The 20,929-nt window shown below is 39.3% G+C and overlaps 1 protein-coding gene across 1 annotated transcript in view; it reads left to right on the top strand.

The window, feature by feature from the left end:
* Positions 1–19,020, top strand: part of LOC109915296 (cadherin-23-like) — a 63,022-nt gene extending 44,002 nt beyond the window's left edge. The window contains exons 21-29 of the mRNA XM_048609959.1: positions 639–744; positions 852–1,067; positions 1,967–2,112; positions 5,906–6,047; positions 9,510–9,754; positions 10,839–10,969; positions 16,908–16,977; positions 18,747–18,777; positions 18,911–19,020. Of these exons, the coding sequence (XP_048465916.1) occupies positions 639–744; positions 852–1,067; positions 1,967–2,112; positions 5,906–6,047; positions 9,510–9,754; positions 10,839–10,969; positions 16,908–16,977; positions 18,747–18,777; positions 18,911–18,975 (1,152 nt within the window). The 3' untranslated portion in view covers positions 18,976–19,020. The remainder of the gene's footprint in view (positions 1–638; positions 745–851; positions 1,068–1,966; positions 2,113–5,905; positions 6,048–9,509; positions 9,755–10,838; positions 10,970–16,907; positions 16,978–18,746; positions 18,778–18,910) is intronic.
* The last annotated feature ends 1,909 nt before the right edge of the window (positions 19,021–20,929 follow it).

The raw sequence follows: 20,929 nt of genomic DNA, 5'->3' as shown, positions 1-20,929 counted from the left end.
GGAATTCTGTGAAGTAAAGATCTATTTTTAAACTGCTCAATTCTCAAATTCTTGAAGTTTCTTTATTAAAATGCATTTGGGTTGAAAATTAAAATGTTGTTCTGACAGTAAAACCCCTTTCAGTCAGGCTGTATAAAGGAATGTTGCCAGCTCTCACTGTATCTGTGCTTCATTTTATCAGTTTGGAGACTGGTTGTAAATTCACTGCGATAAAATGAAATGAACCCAAATAATCCAAAGTTTGAATTGAAACTGACTCGTCGCTTTTCTAAAATTAAACCTTAGATTAAAAGAAAACTAATACAAGTGTAATCTCTTCCATACGATGTCGATTCACTGACAATGACCCATATGAATAAGTAAACCCAGAGAATGCTGAAGAAACACAACAGGTCTGGCAGCATTTGTAGAGAGAGAAACAATTAATGCTTCAAGTTCAGTATGACTCCTCTTCAGACAGGGTTCTGAGTTCCGAGGAAAAGTCATGCCAAATTTAAAATGTTAATTCTGTATTTCGTCCACAGATGTTGCCAGACCTGCTGAGTTTCTTCAGCTTTCCCTGTGTTTGTTTCAGATTGCCAGCATCTGCAATATTTTGCTGTTAATAACTAAGCATCCCAACATTATTTATTTTACAGATTGGGAGCTCACTTTTGCAATATGATGATAGCTCATTCGGTGCAGTTCATTTTCAACATGTAATATTTGTTAAAGTGGAGGATAATGGCATCCCTCGATTGACAAGTAAGTCTGAATGTACATACACTTTACTTGACAGAAAACCTGGATTACTGATGCAACCATGAGGTTACATGACATTGCACTAACCATTTTACAAACTATTTGTTCAGGTACCTCCACAGTTATAGTGAAGGTCACACGAGTGAATGAGCAGAATCCTTCCTCTGAATCAAGAACATTTAACATCTTTGAAGATAGTCCCATTGGAGCTCTCGTTGGAACAGCTAAATTTACTGATGGTGACCTGCCAAATAGCAATATAAAGTATTCTATTGTCGGAGGCAACAGCGATGTCCCACCCAAGTTTTATATTGAATCAAACTCAGGTATTGTTATAGTTCATTGCAAGGTTTCTGTTCCTATTTCTCATTGAAAAGAAATTTACATCTTTTTTCAGTGTGGATGCCACTTAGTGATCATTTTTGGTCACATGTTAAATATAAAACCAATTGGTAACCCCAATAGAAAGACAAGATGTCTTCGGAAGTTTTATAAACTTTATCGATCTTACTTAGACGTTCTGTCCTGCTGTGATTTTAATATTTTGGTTTCATCAGCAGAATGGATAGTGACAGGTTGAAGACAGACTTCATTGTAAATGGACCTGTCAAATTTTCACCTGAATTTATTCGTAGTTTTAGAGAGATGAGACCAACAGCTAAACAGGGCCGTCCTAAAATTAAAAGACCAATTGTGAGAAGCTTTAGAGACCCATTATCAGCTTTCACAACAACTAACACACAAAAATAGAAACCTATCTTTCAGGATCACTAACTTCCTTAAATCTTGCTTTGATTCCATTGTTTCAAGAAATATTCAACATACAGCAATGAATACAGCATGAGGACTTTGATAAACCTCAACGTGAGCCCAGATTCCAGACTACTTTATAAACAGAGTGGGGCATCTACTGATATATTTTGTAATATGTTGGATGCATGGCTGTGATACAAAAGCTGCACAGTCATTATCAGCCACAACATTACTCCATTAAGGTATTTCATCCAGTAGATCAATGGATTGCAATCATTGCCAAATAAGTCAACATTATATTTCTCAAGGTTCAGTTCTGAAATAACCAATCATCATTCTCTTCAGAAACATTCACTCATATTTATTTGTATTTTATTTTTATCTTTTTGCTGCGTGTCGAGGGGAGGACTACTATGGAGAACCTGACCTTTTAAACTTTTATCATTTCAGTGGTGGTCTTATACTCTTTCAGGTCGGATAAGGCTTTTAAATGCACTGGATAGAGAAACTCAAGATATTTACATACTCACTGTGAAAGCGGAGGACATGAATAATGATCTACAAACTGATCCACTGAGGCAGAGAAGGAGCTCAGCTACAGTAACTGTTAATGTCATGGTAAGACATCATACTTTGAAAACTCAACTTTAGGTATAGTTTCCGAGGCATTTCAAGCAAAACATTTAAACTGAAAGGATTCATTGTATTGTTTCTTGTTACATAGTTCAATCCATTTTGTTCTTTAGTGACAAGAGTTTGTTATAAAGATTTTGTGAGACCCTTTTGAATATTTTTCTCAGTATGCTTCCAACATATAAAGTGAGTATTATAGAATATCACACCAAGAGGCACAAACCAATTGTGACCTTACATCAACAGTATTGAATCTAGTTCAGAATGCAGGAGTTTACTGGGGCTTCTAAAGGATCTGAGAGCATTCTTCTAACATATATGTCACCTCTACGTGAGACTGTTTCTACAAAGACAAAATAATTAAGAGGGTTAATATTCACCTAGTGACAGCTAAGTATATCATTGCCTTAATAGGGACAAATACGCAATCGCATTATTCTGCACATAAAAAATTGATTTCTGAAAGAGAAAATACATTAAGGCATCTGTCAATTCACTCAGATGTGGTGTGGTTGTAAATTATGTAATTACAACAAATACATGAAGCTTAGTTCCTGGATCTAAGGGTTTGATTAAAGATAACAACATCAATAAATTACAATATCTGCTGCTGAACCACGGATATGAATAAGGATAAAGGTAGAGGTGAAGGCCTCTTAAGAGGAGTGGTTTCCCAACACATACCCCGCAATCTATTTTACATTCACAGACCTTGAAGATGTACAAGCATCCAATTGCTCAACTTTTCAATTCTGTACCATCGCATACTTACAGTGCCATCTAGTGATAACTCAGCACACCAACATGCCAATTGCTCCGTTAAGCATTCTTTCAATGTCAACAGTTCACAGAGCAGGGGTGTAATATGTTGCAAAATGAAAATAAATAATAATCAGATTCATTCAAATGAGACCCAGGCCTCAAACTGGCACTGGCTGCTTTATCAGAGAAGATACGGACTGCCATCTTCACAGACTAACTGCCAGAAGTGAACCTTTTGGATTTAAGGAACTGTTTTACGTACAATGATAGTGTTTTTGTGAATGAGACTCCCTCATTCCACAGCTAAAGCATCCTGAGAAGAAAACTTGTATTCTAATACCAAATCAAAGGGAATTTCTCTTAATTCTAAAAGGACTTCAAAGTAAAATTCAAATATTATTTATTCTGATAGGTAAATCACTAGCAAGGGCACATGAACCCATGTGTGGAGATCATGTATTCAAAACCATGTATAAAATTACCAAATTTTAGAAATCATTATAGGAGGCAGAAACTGGAAGTTAAAGTTGCATGTCAATAAATTTGCCTGGCATGTCCTCTACTTTCTTCTCTCCATTGATAGCTGTCTGTCCTGCTGAACATGTCTGATATTTATTTAATTTCAGATTTCCAGCCTTTTGGACCTTCTTGTGGCAATTCATGGAACTGACTTCAGTGAAATTGTTCAGTTCTGACGGGTGCAGTAAAAAAGAACAGATAAAAAGCATGCTTTCTTTTAAAAAAGAGTATTGCTTTGTTAGGAAAGACTCGACTTGTCCACTGACATCTTTCAGGACTGGGACCTGCCTTTTCTGGTCTGGTCTATAATATTGATTGATTCTTGGTTCTGCCATGGAAACTAGGGATGAACATTAAAGTCATAAAAACCAAAAGAACTGCACATACTGTAAATCAGGAAGGAAAACAGCGTTGCTGGAAAAGCTCAGCAGGTCTGGCAGCATCTGTGAAGAAAAATCAGAGTTAACGTTTCGGGTCAGGTGATCCCTTGTGAGGAAGGTCACCAGACCCGAAACATTAACTCTACTTTTTCTTCACAGATGCTGCCAGACCTGGTGTGCTTTTTCCAGCAACTTCTGCTTTTGTTCCAGCATTAACGTAATACCGTGCTATTGTCACCCACAGCCCAAGGGCAAATATAAAAATACACAGAAGCATAAAAATTACAATACGGAATGTGCCTCATCATTGCTAATCAAACGTAACTTTTTCAAGGATACTAAACATACCTTTGAAGAAGAAAACTAACAAAGGGAATAAGAACTACAATGGGGAACTAGAACTGGTATTGTGGGCCAAAGAGCTTCCTGCTGAAGTTTTCTAAGCTTGATTCTGCAGCCACTTAGCTCACTGGTGAGTTAATGAACTCAGTTATGGCATCATTGGGAAACACTGAATTAAAGGCAGGAGCTCCTGATTGTTGGAAAGTGAAGATAATTGGGATTTTACTCTGCTACCACACTGAAAATTGGGCAGGACAGTGTCAGAAATGGCAATAAAATAGACAATGGGCAGTCTATTGCTGCCTAGCTGGAAAACTGTCCTCATGCACCTGTTGGAAGTGCGATCTGAACCTGTTTGACATTTAGTCTCCTTGCTGAACAACAGAAATCCTGACAGGAGCACAGCGTGCACTGGAAACCATGCTCAACGCAGGAAAATGGGTTAAGGTTACAGTGGAAGTTCGAGGGCCAGATGATATCCTTGAGAACCAGTCACTAAGAGAAGAATCTCAGCCAGTGTGCCCAGCACTTATGAATTATAACAGGTCGACAAAAGCCAGCTGTCACTTCCTCATCTGGACTTTATATGATGCGGAGAAAGACGTGAAAAGAAAGGAAAATAACAGAAAGCAGTGTTATCCATCCCAAAAATAATCTTTTCCCTTCTCAAAAGGAGAAAGACTTGCATTCATGCCTTTTATAACCTCAAGACATTGCTGAAACTCTTTCTTTGTTCATGACCTACAGTCACTGATGTCATGTAAAATACAGCAACCACATTTGTTGTAATTTCCATTCAGAAGTCCACACCGAGATTCTATAAAATCATGTTTACATGACGAGAGTGGGACTTTCTCCTAAGTTTCCATCCCTGCTGTTCTAAATCTGTTTACATAGGGGTGGCCTGTTGTGGTTAACTGATCCGGTTATTTGTACATTTTCCTTGTGAAGGTATATTTGACTTTGTTTCTGCACCTTTTAACTATTTGTACAATTGGCATGCACCAAACTGGGGACTCTACAATCTCACCTTCTAAAATTATTCCGTTTTTATTCTAAATCAAGAGATGTTTTAAGGTTGTGAGCAGAAGTGAATGCTTCTGTTGCAAATTCTTACGAACATGATCCAGTTTCCCTCAGTAGTAAATGCAAAAATTCTAAATGTTAGATAGTGTCTGAATAGAAAACATATGAAATCTATTTGTACTGACCTCAAATACTTAAATGTGCACTCTTAAAGAAATTATTATATAAATAGCAGTTACATCATCTAGCATATTTAAAACAATTCTAATAACAATCAAAAATATCTCATAAGTATTCCAAAACACAAATTTTTACTCTTATGAGGAAGTTTAGGGATTTGAACTGGCAGTTCGTGGTATATTGTAAGATAAATTACATTTTGAAAACCCATTATATCTTTACTTCAGGGCTATAGAATAGAATGGGGAAGGGATGTGTCTGGAATAGTCCATGGAGAGCTGGCACAAACTGGATAGGCCAAATAACCTGCAGCTGTGCCATTATAACTCTCAAAGTATCACTCTTTAGCCTATGAGATTAGTTATGTAATATGTATTAATGAGCTGCTCTTTGCTTGATGAAATTATTGCAGGTGAATGATTTGAAGCTGCTTAATTTATAAAGAGAAACTTTGCTTTTGATTTATTTGTCTTCACTCATGTTGAAAGACAATTCTGTTCCGTACGTAATTCATCAATTCTTACACCTCCATCGTAGCTGCTTTTGCTAATTAGCATTTTGAATTTCAGAATGTGAATGATGAGCCTCCAGTGTGTGACCCAGAATATTACGAGCAAACCATCTACTCTACTATCACCTCCCCCTTTATCCAGCTGCAATGTTCTGACAAAGACTCGCCAGATCATGAACTTTCCTACTCAATTGTGGGAGGTAAGCCTGAACTTTATTTCATTTTAGAGATGCTGTTTTGAGATTGAGGTTCCTTGTTTTACTAAAAGTATACATCTACAAAAACAAAAATTGTAGTTTAAAGGCAAAGGACTTACTTGAAGAAATAGTGTGGATTTTTTTCTTATTCCCTTTGCAGCAAAATATAATTGAAAAGGTTTATCAATATTCATCCAGTTGATGGGAACATCTTGCCAATTTTCCCAATGAACTCGGTGGCTGCAATAGAATATAAAACACCATAAAGCAAGGGACAAACGTATATTTTCTACCAATAGGGATGATTATGAATGTACACCCACCTTTGCAGTGATACTTTGAGAATCTTAGGCCAAACTTTTATCAAGGAAATGGATATCAGGAGGTGGCTATTTTCCCAACTCTGCAATCGAAACTCTGTTCTGGAGGAGCCCCATTCTTATTCAGGAAAGTGGGAATAGACTGGAAACAGGATCAAGGCAGCAATGGAGTTCAATGGATGGTGAGGCAGACAAGTTAGAAAACCCATCACCATTAATTGATGCATTGCTCCAGATATTTCCATTAGTGTTAGGCACTCTCACCCCGACCCCTTAACCCTCATGAAAAGCTCAGTTCCCTGGCTCTTCCAATGTCCCTCAATGCTCACTCATATCCATCATGCCTTCTTAAATCCCATATCTTTTCAGATCATCCATGCCCTTTTGTAACTCCCCTAACTCCTCCATACCACATTTCTCATCCACCCTCCATGGTCCCTCATATCTCCCATATCCCTTTCATGTTACTTCCATGCCTATTCACTCAATCACCCTGTTGGGACTAGGTACAGAACCAATGAAACATACAATAACACTGGCAAGTCACGAAATTTCATGAAATAGAACTTTTTTGTGACTTAAACAAGAATTATCAAAAAAATGCCTTTGCAAAACATTTCCACTCTGACCATCTCATAAGATTGTCAGACAATCACAGGCAGTGAAAATTGCATTGGAAAAAAAGCATTTAATCATATCCAAATAAACACCCAGTCATTGAAAAACCATTTCAAATGAAGTTCAAATTATTATAAGGTAAAAAGGTTGCAATCAAACAAAGATAACTCTTCTCTTTGCAATTGTATCAATAAACCTCTACTGGGCTGATGATATTAGTCCCTCTTGGAGTACAGCCAAGCATTCATAATGAGATCATCTGGCAGCTGTAGCAACAAAATAAGCTGAACAAATGGCTGGACATCTGTTTTCCCAGATATTCTTATAATGAATATATTAAAAAGATGCTTATTATGGAACTCATTATAGAAGCTTAGATCTTCAAAGGTAGGTAAGCAGGTTTTGAGAACAATGAAACCAACAGAACTTTGGTTAAATATAGTTCAGGTTTTGCCCACAAAATTATGCAGGAAATTACAATCAAACTTCAGACATCAATCATTTTGTTACTAAGTCACTGTACATTCCAAAGCACCTTCATTTTTGGGCATAATCTGTGCTAATGTGTTACTGATGTTAATATAGGAAACCTTCCAAGGCAGATCTTTTGTATTCATGACTGAAGCTATTTAATTTCTCTGGTGAACTTATCTCGGAAACATTCAAGCAAACATGTATATTGAGGTTTTGATGTAAAACTGGCATGAACCAACTTTACAAAATCTTGACATTAAAATGACAAATACCACAAAATGTCAGATCAATGTGTCTTTGACTATAGAAAAGTGTACAATTTTGGGCATCATTTAAATATTAATTTCTGTCAAGTTCAAATAAGATTTCAAAACAAAACTGATAAGAAATAAATCACTTTTCAGGAGCATTAACTTATTAAAACTCTGGCAACATTAAAAAAGAAAGATTTTAGTGTGTCATTTTTGATGACTGGAATTCTCGAAGTTCTTTACAGCCAATGAAGTACTTTGTGAAGTATAACCACAGGCATAATGTAGGAAACGCCGCAGTCCAATTGAGTGGAGCAAACTCACAAAAATGACAAACTGATACTGATTGGATAAACTGTTTTTTTGTGGTCATTAATTGGCCTTGGACATTGAAGATTTCACTCTTCTCAAAATGATGCTATATGATCTTTTACAAATGAGCAAGTTATGAACCCTGGGTTTGACTCATCCAAAAGATGACACTTCTGACAGAGCAACACTCTTACACTGGAGTGCCAGCCCTGATTCTGGTGGAGAAGTTCCAGAGTGAGACTTGAACCTAGTGACCATATTACAAATAAAGTCATTTGTTTTGTCATCTCCAACAAAATCCTTTTTAGAATCATGGAATCACTACAGCACAACAAGAGGCCATTCAGGCCATTGAGTCTGTATCGACTCTCTGAAGAGCAGCCCAACCAGACCCTATAATTCAAACCCGCATTTGGGTTTTTTTTACCATGGCCAATCCATTTAACCTGCGTATCTTTGGACTGTGGAAATGAGTTTCATAATAAGCATGTTTTTAATATATTCATTACAAGAATATCTGGGAAAACAGATGTCCAGCCATTTTTTCAGCTTATTTTGTTGCTACTGCTGCCAGATTTCTCATTATGAATGAGATATGGGGAGAATATGAAGACTTCACACAGGCAGTCACCTGGGGCTGGAATTGATCCCAAGTCACTGGCACTGTGAGGCACCATGTGGCAATGAGTGTGAAATGCAGAAACAGGATGAGGATGACTGACAATGGCCATTGGCAAGTAGATGTCAACTGGAGAATGGATCAAAGGCACAAAAGGCACTGTGCTGAGATGGCAAATAGAAGACTAAGGAGTAGTGGATGGGGTAGGACCATTAATCAACAGATGGAACTGAGGGTGATGCAGAACAGCTGGAAGTAGGACTCTAATTACATCTTGTCATTGTGGAATCAGGGCAGCACAGTGGCTCAGTGGTTAGCACTGCTACTTCAATGCCAGGGTCCCAGGTTCAATTCTACCCTGGGGTAACTGTCTGTGTGGAGTTTGCAAATTCTCCCTGTCTCCGTGGGTTTCTGTCGGGTGCTCCGGTTTCCTCCCACAATCCAAAGATGTGCAGGTTAGGTGGATTGGCCATGCTAAATTACCTACAGTGTCCTGGGATGTGCAGGCTAGGTGGATCCATCATGTGAATGCAGGATTCAGGGGATACAGTAGGGGGAGTCTGAGTGGGATGTTCTTCGAAAGGCCAATGTGGGCTCATTGTTTGCTTCTGCGCTGTATGGATTCTATGATTAGGAATCTAATTACATCCTGGCCAGTGGAGTCAATTTTCAATTTGCCAAACTGTAATGTGGATCAACCACCCAAATGCAAAGTGCCAATTTACATTCCACTGATTTCAGTGGAAATTGAGAGATTTCTATAATGGAAGGTCTGGTTTTACAAATTGGCAGCAAATAGAAAATCTATCCAAAAAAAATTCTAAATCCATGTCTCTTGAACCTCTGTGATGTTTTGGTAAATATTCTGCAGAAAACACACAAAATTTGTTTGAGCTTCAGAGGCCAGACAACAATCCTGCAAAGGTGGCCTCCACGCAAAGATTTCAGTTTGACATCATTCAAGGAATTGAACATCCCAGGGAATACACACTGCTGATCCAAGTGACTGATGAGTTTGGTCAGGATAAACATCAACAACTGACTTCTACAGCAACTGTGGTGATACATGTAGTGCCATGGACAACCACTCAACCTACAACGTCCACTACTACAGAGGTAACATTTCCTTCTTGTAATCATTTTCAAACTACTCTTTCAGGTAAACAGAGATAACAAGGATTATTGTACAGTTACCAAGTTCCTGTACGGAGTTCAAATCTAGTTTTTTTCTGTGACCTTGACAGAGAGATGTTGCAACTACTTTGCACCATAATTTTATTCTGATACTATACAGATTACCATAGTGACATGTAGGATTAGACCTGGATAGGAAGACCTTATTCCACTTAATTCGGGGTCTACAATCAGGGAACATAAGATTAAAGATAACAGGTAGGAAGTTAGGAGGAGAATTGGGGGCATTTCTTTTACCCAGAGGATGGTGGGAATCTGGTACTCACTCCCTAAAAGGATTGAAGAGGCAGAATACCTCGCAACATTTAAAAAGTACTTGGATATGCATTTGAAGTGCCGTAATTAACAACACTATAAACCAAAGTCTGGAAAATCAGATGAGGTTGGATGGCTCCTTGTTGGCTATTGCAGATTCAATGGCTGTGTTGCAAATTTCTATGATTCAAGGGTGACCTGTGCACTAGTACTTTGCTCTATCATTGATTTAATTTAACTAGCTGTTCATCTGGCAAATCATTTCTTGTATGTTTCTGAAATTCCCACATTTTCCATTTATAAAAATCAAATTTATTCAATGGTTATAGATAATACTGCACATCAAGACAATTTTGCAAGACCGCTTTAGATGACATTAATCTGGGAATAATTTTTGTACTTTAAATACCTGAATATAATGCAATAATCTAAATGGATTCCGCAGTGGAGGTAGGAACTGAGTGATGTACAAATTTATTTATTACTGCATATCAGGAATATTGTAAAAGTTAATTGAGCTGAGATGCATTCACTGCGTTAGCAAACTTTCTAAAAGTTAGAACTTTGGGTATTTTATAAGTTTGCATGTTCCCTCAGTCTGAAAGCAAAGGATTCAGATTTTATTTCTCAATTTAGTTCTATCTTGACATTACAGACTGAAACTTTTGGACAGATTGGTCCACTTTGCTTTGCTGAAGGATTTTTACCAGTGAGCCCTAATAGGATATTTGTCCTCTTCATTTTTCCTCAGTTCACCACCAGTGTGTTAACATTAACTTCATTTTACTGGAGTCCAGAGCGATGGTTTGTTGCAGTGCTGACTCTTGCTGGAGCCCTGACAGTGCTCGCTGTTTCTGGTATAGCCTGGGTGTGCTATCAAAAGTAGGTATTACACTATTACATTTTTTTTCCAGGTCTGCAACATTTCTGGAGATGCACAGCATCTAAGGGCAAACATAGGTTAAGTTTTGGTGTAATCATTTGTCCAAACTGTTAAATTTTACAGAAATGTTGCAGCTATCAAGCCAGCCCCAATCATTAGACAGTCATGTGTTAATCAATACTGTATGGTACTAATGACAAGATTAACTTAACATAGTTGTTTGTGATGGAAGTTGTCTCTTCTGTACCTGGCATGGAATGACTTCTGCATATTAGGATCCATGTTCTTTCTTCACTGGAAGGTAGTTAGACTGTGGCTAGCCAAATTGTGTTCCATCTAGCATGACCTGAACTCATCTAAATTTTGATAGAGCTTGACATGGTAGGTATGGTTGTTTTCCTTTGCTGCAGTATCTAGAACATGGGGGCACAACCTCTGGATCAGTGATCAATCATTTGGATGGGAAATGGGGAGAGCCTCCTTCACTAGAGTATTATAAATCTTAGGAAATCTGTAACCCAGAGAGTATCAGTGTTCCACTGTCAAACAGATTCAAGATTGAAATTGCAGGATTATTGATTTCCCATGAAAACAAGGGATGTGGAGAATGGGCAGAATATCAGAGTTGGTATAGAAGAAATGCCATGATCGTATTGGGTGGTAGAGCAGGCTTGAAGGGCTAAAAGGCTTATTTGTGTTGCCATTTCTTATCATCATCTGATCGGGTCACCAATTCGATATTCTCCCAGCACTGACCAACCTATTGAAAAACCTTCAAACAGGTGATCCAAGTCAACCTCCTTTATCAGTTAGAGAGCCCAAGAGGATTGATAATACCTTCCTAGCTGGTATCCAGAAATCGTGGCCAAAATAACTAGCTGTGGTGTTGCATTGGAGAAGCTGTTCGAATATATTAAATGGGGACCAACCTTTGGGTCCTGCATATCTTTTTGCTGCATGTCTATTTCACATCTAATAATATAAGTGGAGCAAGGTGAAAGAAAGGCCTAAGATCTACTTCTTCATGGTTCATCTGACCTATCACGTGTTGAGAGAAAAGTGAGCTGGAAGATGCTGTATATTCCTCCTGCCTCTCTTCCATGGTTACATCTGCGAGAGGACTAAGCACTCCTTAACACTTGTGAGATCCCAGAAAATTGTAACACACTGCAAAGAAACTCAAGAGCTAGAATCCACGATTTCAATCAATTTTCCTTTGTTTTAACTCGGGAATTAAGGATTGCTCAGCAACAAAGCAGAGAAAATGTGGCCACTCTGTGTTTCATTCTCTTAGTGAGCATTCCCTTCTCCCCAGCTACATGACTGCACTATTCTTGTGAATTAATAAGTGAGAAGGAAATTCCAAAATGCTATTATTTAATCAGAGCAGGTTCCATGGAATATTATCTTATATTAAAAAAGTCCTTACATATGTCGCCACTTGCATCTGCAAAACATTACTTCATTCTTTTCTGTTCCACCCATCACTGCAATTCAAAGCTCTGGTCACCTTGTTGCTTTTACTCACAAATTTTCGAAAATGGAACATTTTCAGAACGTTTGTTTGAGAGTCACCAATTTATTCTCAGTACTTGAAATTCAGTCCTGGAATGTTCTCTCCAAATCTGTCCCACTTCAGGTACTGCTACCTTTCTTAAAAATACCTGTTAGGAATTCAGTTACCTGCTAGACTGTCGTTGTCTGCCTTGCTGAATGTCAATGAAAGTAGGTGGATGTGGTCTTGCACTTACCAGAATCTTCCTTCATTCCAACCCCAGGAAATTCTCACTTTATAAAAGTGGTGATGTTGATTTCTATATTGCAGCTTAGGAACCAAAGTGGACAATGTAATGTGAGCATTTCTGTGAATCAGGACGGTGTTTTTAAAGGTGTGAACGATTGAGTATAATTTATAAATAGATTTGTTGGTATCTATGTTTTCAGAATGAACAGGATTCTGGGCAAACAGATTGGATGATTTGTGAAGATGCTATGCTTCCCATTAGTTACAGTAAGGAAGTCACTCTTGACTATAGCCAATTGGTCTCCATCAGGGCCATTATCTTGTCAGTAGATGATTAGGTATCAAATGAGCTGAATTTATTTTTCTCCTCAAACTTCCTGGGGAAAAAAAATAAATCGACCCAAAATGTCAACTTTCCTGCTCCTCTGATGCTGCCTGGCCTGCTGTGCTCTTCCAGCTCCACACTGTGTTATGTCTGAAATCAACTATAAGTGTTTTGTTCAATGCTTCAGGAGGGAAGTCAATCATTCCCTTCTGCATCTGTATGCACATCACCGCAGAAGCTGCCATGTTTCTTTTTGCTCTCCACCAATCAAAGATGGTGCATTTTTCAACCAGAGCATTTGGATGGGATGGTTGTCTGGATGCATTAGGGGTTGCAGGGTGAGATCTATTTGCTTCAACCCTGAGTAATGACTTCATCCTATATACCAAGAACAGATGTGAACCATTTGTTTTACTCCCATTTCACAATGGCACTCCACCACAAGCATCTTTCTCCTGAGGAATTAATCTTCAGCAGCAGACTCAGCTTCCTTGCTATTAACTAAGAGTGACTTTTAGTACTTAAGAAAAGTGAAAATTTTTAAAGATATTTGGTATGCTAAAAGCTTCACCTGTTCTATTATGTTTCAGTGATGTGTGCCAGTACCAAAATGTGCTTTGGTTGTTCTTTAAAATAATAGTTTGTTGCTACTGTGGTTGGTTTCTTCTGATTCTAATTGCTCATTAGCAAATCAAGAAGTTGAACTGGCACAGTTTTCCCCTTCTCAAATACTCTGTGCTGTCGACACTAACAATCAGTAGCACCAAAAAATTGTTCTCCATCTTCTTAGACAAAGGGCAGTTCCAAACCCATATTAAAAAATGGAAAGAAAAAAAAATACATTCCCACACTATAAAAATCACTAAACACACCAATAGGCCAAATTATCCAACATTTACTTTCACTTCATTGTGTCCTGCCATAATTTGTTCTCACTATGTCTATTAAGCATGAAGAATCACCTGTAAATGTAGTCATTTACTCCTTCATGTACTTGGACTTGATTATTTTTTCACAGACCATAACATTGTGAGCCCAGTTTGACCTTTGCAGTCTGTGCATGTGAGACAAGTCTAATTTCCTCTGAAATAGTTGTATCAGTCATGCAGCCATGGCAGCAGAATATTTGCTTCTATTAGCAATCTGTGTTCTTCCAAATTATTTGAAGGAAGTTTTATTGATGTACATTTTATTTTGAGTCTATTTAAATTAACAATATTTAGGTTATGTGCTTGTATCCATTAGAACAAACATGCATTTAATGGAAACTTGTTTGGAAAGTTGTAGTATTGCATTGTCTCCATCAATAGAATAAAACCCTTTAAGCCTTTTAAAAAACAGCTCCAAATCAAATTGGTTAAGCAGACAGATCTTAATGCATGAGTTTATTGGGCTGAATCTTGCTGCAAGGCCTAATGTGTTTTCTCACTGTATCTAACAAAACGGACATCACTGACTACCTACTCCACACCATGACATTCCTCATATCTGATTCCAGTCCCACCTTAACACACACTTTCCTGGATGACTGGCCACTGCCAGGATATCCTAGAAGTAACTGAAATCCTCTTGTACCTAAGCCTTTTTTAAAACCCTGTAGTGCACCCTGACAAAAACTGCCATCCCAGAGCCCTGCACTGTTCCTGACATTTGCCGCAGACATGCCAGACAGGGCAAGTTGGTACACGTTGTTGTGGGCAGGGAACTGGAAGTCCCACTGCTGCTGGAGCACAGACTCTCTTCCTCTTCCCCGAGGACCAGGAACAGAGGCCATGACACCAGACCCTGTCAGCCTGGCTGCCACCCAGGTCAGTGCAGTTTCAATTGTCTAGAGGAATGCTGTGAACTGCAGGAAGAAGGTCAATGATGGCCTTAGTGCCATCTTCTCTCTGAAACCTCACTGGTCTACCCACATTTCTTCAAGGCACAGGCTCTACCACACTCCTTAATGCCTGCAGCATCTTCCCTCACTCACCCTCACCCACCCTAAACCCCGACACCAATAATCCTGCATGTCCTCTGTTTTGCCTACTCAATCTCTCCAGACACGTCCTCAACTATACCATGAGTAATAACTGTGCTACCCATTTTCATCTCCCTTAATCCCTGTCTCTGTCTCATTCCAGTAGAAGACAATTTTTTAAGTAGGACAGAATGAGCCAAGACTTTTGTTGGGCTGTCCAATATTCTGCTCCTCATCCTTTATGATGATAGAATCCTAACTCTGACTGTGCTGAGTAGCTGACAGACCATGTCCAAGCCCCTGGTCTGGTATAGGTGGCTGTCCTTGACTTACTGTGCCAAGAATACCCATCTCCTTTGATTTGACTAAGGACTGCTGGCAACAATGACAAGCTTCCTGGCTTTGTGTCTGCACTAAATAGCAAAGCAAGACAGGAGTAATATAAGCCTGGTATCTCAGGCTCAGGCAGCAGAATGCACAAAGACAATGAAAGGCAGGAATGCTGTGCGCATCAGGATAGGCGCAGAATGAGTGAACACTGTAACAGTGAGTGATGCAACCTGGTCCAGTCCATGAGCTGGGTGTGTTCCTGAGCACACTGTTCTTGCTGCACATTATAATGATACTTGCTGGTACAGCCCAAGGTGCACCATTGAAATGCAGAGGCACACTGCAAATGGATCAGAGATGTGCTGTTAGAGTTCTTTGAAGCTGGCATGTGTCAGATGCCAATGTTAATGGATTTAGGGTGGGTGTGGTAAATGTCCAAGGTACATGTCCTGAAATGTTGGTGTCCGATATCCGACATGGAAGTTCTTTGGAGCAAGCGGTGAGTTATGTTTACCTGGTGCCTGCTCCGATTTCCATGTCACGTTTTGTTGACATCTAACTTCTTTAGTGCATTTGGTAAGATAGGAATCTGAATATTAATGAAGAAAGTTGTGCTGTTACCTAGGTGTTTTTAACAGACACCAATGGCCTTCATTGGTAACTCACTGCTGTATAGTGTGAAACATGCCATGTCCCTTGTCAAAAATACAAACCATGCAGCTCAATGCTCTGGACATTGAAATAGGTTGATTCTACCACAAATCATATCACAACCCACATCACCCAGCTGCCCGTAAGATTCTGACCATTGTACAACTATAGATATGATTGAGTAAAGAGTTCAACTGTAACAAAAAAAAGAGCAATACTCAATGCCTAGGTTTCTACTCAGGTCACCCGACATCCTCTTCAATATTTTTGTTCTGTGACCCTTCTACTGAACTTAATTTGATGATTAACCTCAGTTTAACAGAATTCATTGATTCAAGCATGGTGGCTCAGCGGTTAGCACTGCTGCCTCACAGCGCCAGGGACCCAGATTCGATTCCACCCTCAGGCGACTGTCTGTGTGGAGTTTGCACATTCTCCCCGTGTCTGCGTGGGTTTCCTCTCACAGTCCAAAGATGTGTGGGCTAGGTGGATTGGCAATGATAAATTACCCGTACTGTTCAAGGATGTGTGGATTAGGCGGGTTATAGGGGGAATGGGTTTGGGTGGCTGCTCTGAGGGTCAGTGTGGACTTGTTAGGCCGAAGGACCTGTTTCCACACTGTAAGGATTCTATGATCAATTGTCCAGACGATGCCTAATCAATAATTTATAAAGAAGTAGCATGACTTCCCGCTTTGTATTTCCTGTTTCTCTTGATAAAGTGTACGTTTTTGAACAGCTTTTTTAAACATAGCAGATGTTTTCAAAGATTTATGTAAGTAGTGTGTGATGTTACAGATGTTCAGTCTGTGATAAAATATTGGATGCTGAAAGACATTTAACTACCCTCCTTCATGTCTTCCCTGAAAGATTTACTCTGACCTATGAAACACTCGTGAATGCTCAGTGAGGTTTTGTATTTCAGGGCTCAATCAGTCACAAACCAACAAAGACCTATCCTAAAACAGTCTCAACTTTCAGAAGAACAAGACAAGGTAATGTTATAAGTGCAGTATCATTAAGCAAATTCACTCATTTCTGTACGATAAAGGAAGATGTCTTCTGCATGTGTGTATAAAAGAAAGAATGTCTGACTTTGCATTTCTTAGTCCACAGACATCTCAATGTTGATTCCTGTATTAAGCATATTAAATATTAATTCAGCAATTTACAATAGATTTCTATCAAAAGCAAATAATAATGCAATGTTTTCTCTGAAAGAGTAGTGCTTCTAGACTCAGTTGAAGATTGCTATTGTTATATATTCTGGTTCTGTGCTCAGACTTCAAGTAACCTATTTACATCACCATATCTTTCCTTGCTGAATTTTGTTCAGATCTTCCTCTATTATCTCATAAATTCTGTATTCTCTCAAACACATTCCAATTTTAGGGCCTTGGGACATTGACAGTAATAAAATCTGGGTTGGCAGAGCAGAATTTGTAGCAGGATCTATTTGCATTTCTGTCCTGCTCTTTTTTTTAAGCTTGGCAAAAATTGAAATCAGAATGGGAGCAGCTCCATAATGCACCTCCCCACGAATAGGCTGACAGATGAGGGGGGGACAGCACTGGATACAATCAGTGTGTCCCAGTAAAGCTGGATGTAGAGAAAATGCATTGTAGAACAGCAAATGACCTGTAGGAAAATTGGATTCATTTATAAGCATCTATAATCTCTTTGAGGCCTGTTAATGTACTTAGGATTTGGAAAGACACTGGACTAGATATTTTGGTCCTTTGCTTTTATGAATAAAAGGATCTCTGCATTTCTGAGAGGAGGTTCTGCTCAGGGTTCACTCAATAATATGAAATTGTACTTCCACTGGTAGCACAGAGCAGTTAGAGGAAGGTGAGCCATGCTCCTTTTTTACAGCAGTCAGCTACAGCATTCTCACATATAAGGCCCTGACAGCTGCTGTCAAACTGTAAATACATGAGGGAAGTGAGATGGTGGGGTGCCAACGGGAAGGGGGTAGTGTGCTACGTTAGTAGGATAGCAAGGTGTGTGGTAGTAAAGTGAGGAGGTGCAGGTAAGTGGTGCAGTGTTTGGGGTGGGTCAAAGATATTCGGTCCAGCAGGGAGGGTGGGTTTCGGGTCTGAGGGTTCTGCTCCCACAGTGGGAGGGAGAATGGGGTCCTGTGCAATGGTAGAGGGGACATGGGAGGATCAGGTTTGCTCAACTAAGGCAGGGGTTTTGGCTGCAGAGTGGGGGCAGGGAGAAACATGTCGGGCAGCAGAGGCAGGGTTGGGCCTTGAGACAGGTCAGGTCAGGGACGGATGAGGGGATGGGGGTGGTTGGGTCATAGGGTGGTGTTGATCAGGTCTGGGGGGCGCGGGGATAGTTGGTGATGTGTGCGGTAAGTGTGGTGTCAGTTACCCTAGAGTTGACTATGTATTTAATAGTCTAACCTTTGCTGAGTAACTATTTTACTCAATTTCATTGGATCTCTCAGAATTTTCCAATTTACATGGAGACTTTTCTGGGGGTCAAGATATAGAGGAATTGCCCAGTGGGATCTTCAATATTCTGGGCAATACTGACCAAGTCACTCTGTCTGGGCAGGAGATCTCCCCACCAGATCCTTATTTAAATTATAGAGACAGTTCAATAAGAAATGATTCACACAGGATTGGTGTGAGAAGATCGTTCTTTAATTTTGATAGTATGCATCATCAGATGTAAATATCCAGAGAAATGACGGTGAGTCAAAAAGCGTATAGATCAGTTAGTTTAGTAATTAATCTTTTGCTTTTCATTGCAGGTATTGTTTGATGGACAAGCAAGAGACCCAGGTAATTACATCATGTTATGCAAACTGTCAATGACAACAGATGATTTTCTGTAACTTTGTACACTAGTAACAATTCTATTTATCAATTTGCTTAAAGATTAAATACAGGAGTACATTTGACTTGTATGTCTTAGTTTCAGGAAACTGGTACGTGTACAACAGTGAGACAGGGCAGCGTAAATGGATGAACAATGCATAAACACCATTGGGATTTACTGGGTGATGAGATCATTTTCTCTCGTGAGCATTAAAATGAATTTACATATTTATGATGGATTATTGTTTCATTCAGACTTTCAAGATATGATGTAATTGCATATACAATAAAAATTGCATGTTCACTTATACTTTGCTGATGGAACAGAATTATTGGTGTTTAATTTGGCAGCCTTCTCAAAGTTTTCAGAACGTTCAATCTTATCTGGACATCTGATCAGTCTTGTATAAACCTCTTCCACCTATTTATTTAGATCTATTATTTCTCTGCTGCTATAATCCATCACAGAATGGTTGCCAACAAAGTATAGCTTGTACATGTGAGGATAGCGCAAGGTGGATGAACATGGTATACCATGACAGCAGACTTTCTGGCAGGACTACTTGCAAGCAACAATACAATTCATCAGTGAGGACAAATGAAATTAGATCTCCTATATTAAAAGATTCCAACTGGTACTGTGTTTTTGTCCTCTAATCCACTGGAGGAAATGCTCTGATCTGAAATTACATCCATTGTATAACAGGCACCTGATCCCAAATTTTCAGGTTGACAGCCCAACCACAGTTAATTTGCCTCACCGTTCACCACCTATAGGGAAGGTCTCTGGCCAATGGAGCCTTGTGTTGCTTTTCGTCTTTAATATTTTTTAATGTAAATGTTTACTATTGTTCTAGAAAAACACTGACTTTAAAAAGCACCTCTTCAAAGAACATGTTCTAAAGATGGTTAAACACAAATTATTTTCCACAAGTAGTCTTATCTCATAGCTTGTCAGTAACAAGGCAATTCTTGGTTCAATGCTTCCAGCATTTAGAATGCAGGTCTGAATTTTACTAAAAATTCAGAAAGTATCAATTTTGGGCTGTTTCAAGCAGGGTTTCTCTCAGTGAGCGCTCATGAGTATTCCTGCAATTCTTCTGTGCTGACCTTGTCCTGTATGCAGCATGCATCTGCGGTATTGGAGAGAGTGCAAAAGCAGTTTGTAGGAATGGTTCCAGGGATGAGGAACTTTGATTACAAGGATAGATTAAAGACTGTTCTGCTTGGAGCAAAGAAGGCTGAGAGGAGATCTGATAGAGGTTTTCAAAATTATGAGTGGACTGGATAGAGTAGAGAGGGGGAAACTATCCCCACTCAAGAAAGGAACAAGAATAAGAGGGAACAAGTTTAAAGTGATCTGCGAATGAAACAAAGTTGAAGTGAGGAGAAACGCTTTCACTCTGAGTAGTTAGGGCATGGAATGCACTGCCTGGAGGGTATGGTGAAGGCAACTTCAATTGAAGCATTCAAGAGGGTATTGATTGATTATCTGGATAAAAATAATGTGCAAAGCATGGGGAGAAAGTAAGAGATTGGAGCTCGGTAATAATGCTCATTTAATGAGCCAAGACAGACACAATTATCCAAATGGCTTCCTTCTGCTCCGTAACAATTCTGTGATTCCGCGAGTATCAAAAATGAAGAAAAAGCAAACAAGAAAAGCTGCATATGCTACTGGAAATGAACAGCAGCTATTTGCCCTCAATCAACAACAAATTTACAGTAAATTAATGATGAACTCACCTAACTCTCCTCTATTGGAACCCAGTGTCAGTGTCTGGCTTGTCATGCCTGATACTGCACTGCTGTATTCAGGTGAAGGAGACGTTCCTCCTCCATTACCTTATCTTTCTCTTCACGACTGCTCCCAGTCTCCCAGTTCATCAGCCTCCAGCAGATTCCCTCCTTTGCCTGCTCCAGTTGTGCAGCCCGCAGCATTCATGAATGATGTGACACACTCTGTCTGGACTGTACTGCATGACCTACCCAGACTGACCTCCACTTCAGCGGGCCTATCGCCTGATCCACCAAGCCCATAGTGCGAGAATGAGATATCTAGGTCCGGGTTCATTCAGGGGGTTGCTAAATTGAGTATTTAGCCATGGTTGCATGT

The sequence above is a fragment of the Rhincodon typus genome, chromosome 22 (assembly GCF_021869965.1).
Source record: "Rhincodon typus isolate 14 chromosome 22, sRhiTyp1.1, whole genome shotgun sequence".
In the NCBI taxonomy this organism is placed as follows: Eukaryota; Metazoa; Chordata; class Chondrichthyes; order Orectolobiformes; family Rhincodontidae; genus Rhincodon; species Rhincodon typus.
Note: the sequence above shows the minus strand (reverse complement) of the source record. Positions and strands in the feature narration are given on the sequence as shown.